The 9,179-nt window shown below is 46.0% G+C and overlaps 1 protein-coding gene across 1 annotated transcript; it reads left to right on the forward strand.

Moving 5' to 3' along the window:
- The first annotated feature begins 3,009 nt into the window (after nucleotides 1-3,009).
- On the forward strand, nucleotides 3,010-6,586 carry LOC142786670 (uncharacterized). Its single transcript, XM_075884294.1, has 3 exons — nucleotides 3,010-3,340; nucleotides 3,734-3,827; nucleotides 4,099-6,586. The coding sequence occupies exons 1-3, from the start codon at nucleotides 3,188-3,190 to the stop codon at nucleotides 6,492-6,494; spliced, it is 2,643 nt and encodes an 880-aa protein (XP_075740409.1). The 5' UTR covers nucleotides 3,010-3,187; the 3' UTR covers nucleotides 6,495-6,586.
- The last annotated feature ends 2,593 nt before the right edge of the window (nucleotides 6,587-9,179 follow it).

Consider the following 9,179-nt stretch of genomic DNA (forward strand, 5'->3'; position numbering starts at 1 on the left):
TCGCATTGGTATGGCTGACTCCCTCAACTGTTATAACTGCCATTGCGTAGGAACTCTCGAACGTGTCCTGTGCCAGACTTTGAAGATGATCGCCGGACTCTCAAATGTGCCTTAAGGACACTGCATGATCGACCCTTCAGCCTGGAGAAGATCTTGGGAGCGTGGCCTTCAAGCACTTCAGCCCAGAAAGCCACACGAGCCTTTCTACAATTCTCGAAGGCAACATCAGTGTGCGACCACCTAAGAAACCTGAACTGGGTGTGTGGTGTGTGTGTTATGGGCAACGTATATTTCCTCCTCTCTCTCTTCCCCCTTATTCTCCTCTCCCTTATGTAGGATAGCATACTGTACTTAGTCTAGTTAACCTTCCTACATTTCTGATATTCTCTTTCTCTCTCTCTTATCACATGACTTTTTGTATTTTTCAAAATAAAGGCAGATCCCAGCGACCCTGCCTATACCTCGTTGAGTGCCGAATACGTCTGACTGAGCAGAAGATGGATTTTGTGTTCATCTCGTCTCTGGTAAATTCAATAGAGACCGCGTGCCTTTTTTTTTGCTTCAATTTCGCGTATATAGTGAACTCGCCTACAAATCGTCTAACTTCGCGAAATCGCAGCCTCCTAACCTGATATTATATCGGTTGCTCCGATTTGTACGTCTTTCGCATTTTATTATTTCCAGAAAAAGTTTAAAACGGTCCGTACGAGCATTTTCATTCAATTATTTTTTTAAGCCACCCTAGCCTTTTCACCGTACACCTCGGCATGCTTAAAATATTGAATACTTGATATAGTGATCTCAAACAAAGAACTAGAGAAACGAAATGTCCGCGAATACTCCGAAGAGGTGCGAAAGTTAACTGCTGCAACAGCGAAATGACGTATAAAACAGCGGCTTTTTTTCTAACCTTTTTTTTTAACTCTACATGACTACATTTGTCCATCCCACGCAAAAAATAATCAAAATAAAAGTACGACGGATAATAATTACACCCGGCTCGGAATTCAGGGGCGGCCTCATCTGCCATACAACGCGTCTTCCATATATACGCTACTGGAAAGCCTCGAATCTCATCTCCTCCGAATTGAGGAAATGCATTGCGATGAATTAGGTCGACGGGATGGGCGCGACGCAAGACGATGCAGGCGCTTGAGAGAGAGGGAGATGAGCTTGTAGTATGTACAGAGGCAACGCACTTTTAGGCGGAATGCGAATGCCACACAGCTCTGAGATGCGTTTGCGCAGGTCGACGTGCGAGCTGTTTTCAAACGCGAAGCAAACACAAGCAAACACTGAAAAGACAAAACCATGTGATATAGAGAAGTCGCCATTAAATTTTCACGGAAGACTTGATTCGATGTCACCTCGAACCAAGACGCGTTTAGGAACTCCAGGAGACAACATCAAAAGCAGTTCTGGTTGGCAATCCTAGCAGTTTCTGGAAGATTAAAGCAGCCCCGTTTTCAACGAAATGCGCGCTGTGTATACATTTATAAACGGCTCGGACTCTCCTCGACTTGGCGGGTTCACTTTGGTTTCGAAGGCACGCAATGGGATGGTGCGATGAAGAGTGGTGAACGAGTATATTGCAGGCAGAGAATACCCTGGCTGTTACAAAGGACGATCATTATAGGTTTATTTTCTCTTTGTTTCTGATTCGAGTTTTTTTTTTCGTTTTCGCCCCCTAAAGATAGCTACCCGCTGGATGGGTGCGAAAATACTCCGTTCGTAAAGTTCTGGGCCGACGCAATATTAAAAGTTCTGATTGCTTCATTCGCCCCGTCTTCTGCGAGACGAACTTTTGTCTCGGTTCGGAGGTATCTCAACTTCGTTGTAATTCGTCTGTGAAGTAGTCTGAATCAGCAAAGAAGGCTGCAGAGATTATTTCGCCAAAGCGATCTGAATTTTGCTCTTCATTTCCTATTTTAGGGGCGAAGCTCCTTAAGGCGTGAGTCTGTGCATTCCTTGTATGTATGTATGTATGTATGTATGTATGTATGTATGTATGTATGTATGTATGTATGTATGTATGTATGTATGTATGTATGTATGTATGTATGTATGTATGTATGTATGTATGTATGTATGTATGTATGTATGTATGTATGTAGTACGTAGACACCGGTGGCACATACCCGCTCTAGAGCGGGTATATGCCACAGGGGATGCGAGATTGGAGATGGCGGTACTTTGAGTGTTCACTAGATGGACGCACGGACGGACGGACAGACTAGCAGAGGGATGGACGGATGGACAAACGCGTGGATGCACGGACGGGTGGACACACGAACAGACAGACAGACAGATGGATGGACGGACTCACGGACGGACACATGGACAGATGGGTGGGCGCAAGGATAGGCTCACGGATGGTCGTGCGGACGGAAAAAAGGAAGAACGAACGGACGGACAGAAGCACGGATGTGCTGACGGACGCTTCGCCCCACTCATCATCATTCACTCCATGGATATGCTGTGATTTTTAAAGACGATAGTCTTTTTTGGGGAGCTTCGACGCAAAAATTGTGGTCTGTCTGTCTGTCTGTCTGTCTGTCTGTCTGTCTGTCTGTACATTTGTCTGTATTTCCACTCTTAACGGCACCGGGTACTTGGAACAGCCGACCCCATCCGTAGCACCCACCAATGTTGCTCAAGCTTCAGCGTTCATGCTTGTGAAATCGTCAATTAAAGAGAAATTATTGCGTATATCTGGGGCACCATAACAGCACGTATATATTCTACATATGCGTCTTTTACTACAAAAGGCATACATAAGTAATTTTAAGGACCGTAGCGCTTATCCCGCTGATCTGACCATGCAACGCTTGCACGGAAAGACGAGTGTTTCCAACGATTTGCTAAAACGAGACAGTGGTGGCACCTACCCGTCGCCTTGCGTTCTACACCTTACCACCTCTGAGACGGGCGCGCACACCCGTTTCAAAGCCACACGCTTCGTTTTCCAAAAGAACTGCCAGATGGCGCTCATGTCTCGCATGTGATAGGGTGCCTGAATGGTTTCCCTCGCCCGCCGCTCCTTGCAGGGTGGGGACATTGTTTGACGGGGTGCTCGCCGCCGCGACCGGTTTTTCCTGACGGCCGCCGCCATTGCAGATCTCACTTCGCATAGCGACGGGAGCAAAGAAGGAGCTGTGGCCGCTCTGTCATATACTTTTTTAGGGAAATGACTGGGTGCTGCGTGCCCATGTGCACGAACAACTCCAGAAATGGTTGGAACCTCTACCATTTTCCGACAGAGCCCAAAAGAAGGCTGCTATGGATGGTGAAGATTAAGCGAGACAAGTGGCAGCCTACGAAGTCCTCGTGTGTATGCAGTGTGAGTATCCCGACATGTGTTCTTTTCTCGTCGAGAACTTTGAAACTTGTTTTTTTAAATGTGTATACGTGTCTGTGGGTCACTTTGTCGGTGCTGTAAACGCTTCACGTCTAAGTTGCAGTTTTTCTCTCTTTTTTTGCGATCTCTAAAAGTGCAGCTATGGAAACGTGTGGCGCAGCCGCAGTATTTGAAGTTTGTACCAGTTTTTAGTCACTATATGTATAAACAAAATAGGCTGCTTGTTATTAAATTGCGTATTTACAGAAAAGTGTTTTTCATTCGTTTATTGCAAATCACGAAATTCAATAAAAGTTGTGTGGTATACTGTGTCTTTCTAGTAATTCTGTCTAGGCTAAGCTAAGCTAAAATTCATGGTTCATAACGGACTTACAGGCACATTTTGAAGCAAGCCATTTCGAGCAGCACCGAGCTGACCAGTGGATAAAACTGAAGCCGAACGCTGTGCCAACGGTGTTCCCTTTCAGGGGTAAGTTACTGTTTCACTGTGCGTCAAAGATTCTGTATGAACCTAACAGGTGGCAACAGTACAAGGCTAAAATGATTTAGTTTCAAAAATTAGGATGATCCGTGGAATTCCTCGTTTGAGGATATTAAGAAAGTCGGGGTACGTGCCTGCGACCTGAGAAAAGGCATATGTCTGCAACCTATAATACTGCTAAAATCCAGTACAGGCCTGTGATTAGAGCTGGCTACCTTGTAATACTTGCAGCTTGTGACTGTCCTTTTTTGCACTGCAGGCTTGCCTCCACAAAGGAAGGCGCCAAAGGACAGGGCAGGACCTGCTGTGTTGCCTGATGCATGCCAAGAAACACGCGGTGACAACTCTACGGCCATTAATTGTACGCCACTCACAAGTGCACAGGCGAATTTAAATTCACGCACAGACAGTCTTGGCGCACAGCAACCGCAAAGCTGCAATTCTCAGACGCCTGATTCAGTACCGCACATTATGGAAAGGGAAGAAGTTGTGATCTCGGCCGATGCACCTGACGGGGCACGTGAAAACAAGCAGTTAAATAAGCAGCTCTCCGATATGGGCAGAAAATACACTCAGCTACATCAAGTCCATCGGAAAGCCACCTCAACCATTCAAGCACTAAAAAAACAGGTGAAAAAATTGGAAACCAAAATGGAATTATTCGGACAGCGTTTGAAATTCCTCAATGATGACCAGCTGCAGGCTCTTGGGCGCCAGAGTAATAAGGGAAGCACTTGGTCTGCAGAAACAATCAAGCAGGCGCTTCAGATTAAGTTTTCCTGTGGAAAAACTGGTTACCAGACACTAAGAAATCTGGGCTACCCCTTGCCATCCGGAAAAACCCTTGCACGTCGCCTTCAGGGCCTCAAGTTTCTTCCCGGAATTTTGACGGAAGTCATCGATGTTCTCAAAATCAAAGCAGAGAACATGCAAGACATTGAAAAAGACTGTGCTTTGTTCTTGGATGAAATGGAGATTGCTCGCGGGTACGAGCTCGATCGCGCTGAGGATGTGGTGTTGGGGGGGCAAACTATGCCAGAAAATCCAGACGAACCTGCACATCACGCACTAGTGTTCATGGTAGGAGGCCTGAATACGAGATGGAAGCAAGTGATTGCCTACCACTTCACCGGAAGTCATGTAGAGGGTAGTATCCTCAAGGACTACGTCATGAAGATAGTGCAGCTCTGCGCGGAAATCTCTTTAAGAATCCGTGTCGTCACTTGCGACATGGGGGCTTCTAATCGGGCTATGTGGCGCGAGCTCGGATTCTCCAGCCACAGGAATTCCATTACTGTATGTTCAGTGCCTCACCCCTGTCTGGAAGACAAAGAATTGTTTTTCACAGCAGATGCTGCACACGTGCTGAAGAATGTCAAGTCACAGTTGCTTTCATCGGAAGTATTCTTTCTGAGTGATGCAACAGTATGCCAGCACAATCTGCCATCAAAAGAAGTGAACGTGGACCATGTGCGCAGTGTAATTAAGTATGATGCTGAACGAGAGCTGAAAGTCGCCCCGAGGCTCTCAGAGTTACACATTTCGCGAGGCCATTTCACAAAAATGAAAGTGGGAGTTGCTGTCCGCTTCTTCAGGGAAGCTCCTGCAGCGATTCGGTACCTAATTAAAGAGGACGCGATAGAGCCGGAGGCAGAGACAACAGCTTGGTTTCTAGAATTAGTATTCAACTGGTACACGCTAATGTCTTCCCGCCACCCATCAGTTGCTCTCAGCCTTCGAGACATGCGGAGGTACCACGAATCAATTGAGCTACTGAACTCGGCCCTCGAAGTTTTTCAAGGAATGAAGATGGGAAGCAAGGCACAGTGGAAGCCTTCGCAAGCAGGTTTACTAATAACAACAAAAGTCGTTCTTCGTCTCCAAGACATTCTCTTGCGCAGTGAAGGATACGAATTCTTCCTCACGAGCAGAATCTTGCAAGACTGCCTCGAAAATTTGTTTTCGGTGGTGCGCATCAGGAAGCCTGTTCCTAACGCATATGACTTAAAGTGTGCCCTGAAGCTTGTGTGCGTGAGTCAGTTCCTTCATGCACCCGGAACGTCAAGCTACGAAGTCGACGATGCTAAGTACCTCGCCGACATGCTTGCAAAAGGCAAACAAGAGCACGGGGAGGTGGAAGCTGATGTCATTGATGACTCGGAAATTTTGTTCATTGAAGAACTTCAAGAAAACGAATGCAACATCCTTTTCTACATCGGCGGCTTCCTTTTAAAAGGTATGCTGAGTGTTGTAGCGGGATGCGGGCATTGTAATTCTGCCTTGTTAGGCTCAACTGAAAGCGAGCACGCAACTCTGACTATTCTGAAGGAGTACAGGAGTGAAGGTGGCAACCTCACATATCCCAGCAAGGATGTTTTGCTGACACTCAAGTCGTGTGAAGAGCATTTCAGGGGCATCATAAGTTGGAGTGAGGGCTTGCTGCGCTTAAGGTCCCCGTTGAAGGCCGTGACCGATTATTTGAACGAGATGGTGCGCCCTTGCGTAAAGACTTGCTCCGAGCACAGTGACGCCGTAGCAAAACTCCTTATTGCGAATTATGCAAGACTGAGGCTTCGCGTGCATTTGCGCCACGTTAGTTCAAACGGCGTCAATGAACACGGAAGCAAGACGTGCGCTGGGGTAAGCCTTCCGTGACCAGCCGAACTGGACCAGTCACTTATAAATTTTATTATTTTTTCTTTCAGAACACTTATTGTTTGATTAAAATATTTTGAGTTCATTGTGAACTGGCTAACCTCCCTGTCCTTTCTTCATCCTCCTCCTTAAGTTCATAGACATTTTTCTTATTTGTTATACAATATCACATTCTTAGATAAAAACAGCGTTGTGATCTTTAAGCTGACTAAGGTTGTGATCTTTGGAGAATGTTTATGGTAAGTTAATATTATTGCGGTCGAAGCAATACCGACACAGCGTCACAGAGGCAGAATACGAGAGTGATACTTCTCGGATAATTAGATTGCTCGCTTACATATATCTATGGAAAGTAGAAAAACTGAACAGGTATAGGGCATCAAAATCGTTATTACTGCATTTCATCTTGTATTTTCCAATAACTTAGTAAGATTTTTTTCTCAGTGGTCACATAAAAACGAGAGATTCAATTGATGTTTACGCTGTTTCACTATCTCAACCAGCTATAACAGAAAAATAGCTGTGTAACAAATCTGAATCTCATTCCCGCAAGATTATTCAGAGCTGCGAGGGCACGCAAGGCGGGGGAAAAAGCAGGATGAAGTAAGTTCAACGCGTACAATGCGAGCACTACTGAGTGGCTGGCACGCTGCACAGCCACTGAGGAGTGCGGTGAGTTTAGGTAACAGGAAAAGGCGTGCGCTTCATGAATTAATGTAGATTTATCCTGCAAACAGTCTCCAATGACAGACGCACATATTCAGACTGCTTTTTTATAGCGCGAAATACCATTTCTCGCACTAAACTCTTCTCAAACTCTCCTCATACGCGCGCGCAGGCAGTGTGTTTCGTTGGGGTGAGATATGTAATGGCGGACGCTCTAGCAGACGACGCGGTTGTCCCCACCCTGTACGGAGCGGCGGGCGAGGGAAACCATTCAGGCACCCTAGCATGTGACGTGTTTTGATGCGCTCGTTCACCTCCGCAGCACGCTCGAGGCACACTAACGCAGCCCCTCCAGAATATCATTCACCGATTATCTTGCGCAGAACATCAAATAAATGTTTTGTTCACTCTCTCCACATGCAAGACTATCGTCTTTCGACGACATTTGCAGATTAACATGCAGATACGTGGCCAATTTTTTTCATGTGAAGCCTCTACGATTTGCGGACTTTGGTGTAATGCTGTTGGCGGCATAGTTCGCGAATAACCCTGCACTGGAGTGCGTGCACAGAAATAAGGCTACCGGAGGTGCCTTTACGTCTGTATACGTATGCACCATTTTTGGATAATTGATGCTCTCTCGATGTGGGTTGACGGCCATGAGCCATTTCTCATATTGCAATGTTGCCTTATACTGAAGTGACTTAACGGAAGAAAAGTTACTTTATTGATTCGTTTCTCTGTTTTTTTTTTGCCACTCGCAATATTAATGAAAATTAACCCACAATCGGATACCGAAAAAGTAAAGGGAATGTTAATAAATGTAAATGTAATGTAGATGTGAGGAAATAAACCTGGACGAAAAGATAACTTGCCTTCGACAGGGAGCAAACTTGCAACCTTCGAATAACGCGTCCGACGCTCTTTCTTCGGACGCGTTACTTGAAGGTCGCAGGTTTGGTCCCTGCCGGTGCAAAGTTATCTTTTCGGTTATGTCTCCTCAAATAAATATCTGTGATATCGATCAGTTGGACTGTATCGAGTCTGATTCAAAACGGCTGCGAATTCCGCCCATTCGCGACGCTTGCAGCGCTGCCGTGTCACAACCCAACGTTCCCACGCTGATCTGATTACGTGCCCACAAGAAACGGTGGCACGATAATCGACAGGCACTCCGTATTCCAGGGGCACACGCGTGTAGCCGTGTGTTTGTCACCACCACCATCGTCGCCACCGTCATCAGTGTCTGCAAGTGGTGAAGAAAGCACTGAAAAACTAGAAATTGCTGGGAGTCGCGACATCGCGAATCATATTCACTTCATTTTTTAGCAAAGCTTTGATTTCGAAATCGACGCCGGTCGAAGATGGGACGGAAAAGCACCTGTAGAGGCACACTTAGGCTGTGCTGGGTGCTAAAAACGCAAAAGAGGATGAAACTATGTGGACAAGACACAGGATGCTATCTTGCCCACACAAATAAGCAGTCCAGTGCTAACAATTACAACCCATTTATTGAACGCCAATGATTGATCGCATTAAAATAAAAATGCGTCCACCCTGATCAAAGTTTATTTCGCGTCGGCCGATTCTTCCATCGCGCCGAGCTCGCCTTCCTTTACGACGCTTTGTGCGCCTAATCCCCAACCAGGTGACCATTCTGGTGGCTTTCGCTCATGTCACTGTTCAAGTCTCAAGAACCGCACAGTCAGTGACTCCCGTATTTTTGGTACATTCTCTAGACCTGTAAGGCCCACGTCCAATGCGCCGCGGAGATTCATTGAGAGACGTACATTCATGATCAGTATGAGTTGAAACACGCTGGTTGTGGTTAAAATAAACCTTAGCTTCAACAGTGAAACCGACAAACATTGAAGTAATTTAGAAAATACAGCTCACTGAAAGAGCTTATTTAACCTACGTTAGCCTACGTACGTACAGATTTGCAGTGTTGGCGCCAGTTAAAGCCTAGACAGGCTGTTGCAATGCATATTGAGCACGACTGTACATGTGCATTGAAAG

This window comes from Rhipicephalus microplus, unplaced genomic scaffold (assembly GCF_043290135.1).
Source record: "Rhipicephalus microplus isolate Deutch F79 unplaced genomic scaffold, USDA_Rmic scaffold_27, whole genome shotgun sequence".
Lineage (NCBI taxonomy): Eukaryota > Metazoa > Arthropoda > Arachnida > Ixodida > Ixodidae > Rhipicephalus > Rhipicephalus microplus.

What these genes read in the sequence shown, in the direction of transcription:
- LOC142786670 (XM_075884294.1), top strand. Translation starts at nt 3,188, where the DNA reads ATGACTGGGTGCTGCGTGCCCATGTGCACGAACAACTCCAGAAATGGT. An exon ending in AGTCCTCGTGTGTATGCAGT is followed by an intron (nt 3,341 to 3,733) that starts GTGAGTATCCCG and finishes ACGGACTTACAG; the next exon opens with GCACATTTTGAAGCAAGCCA. An exon ending in AACGGTGTTCCCTTTCAGGG is followed by an intron (nt 3,828 to 4,098) that starts GTAAGTTACTGT and finishes TTTGCACTGCAG; the next exon opens with GCTTGCCTCCACAAAGGAAG.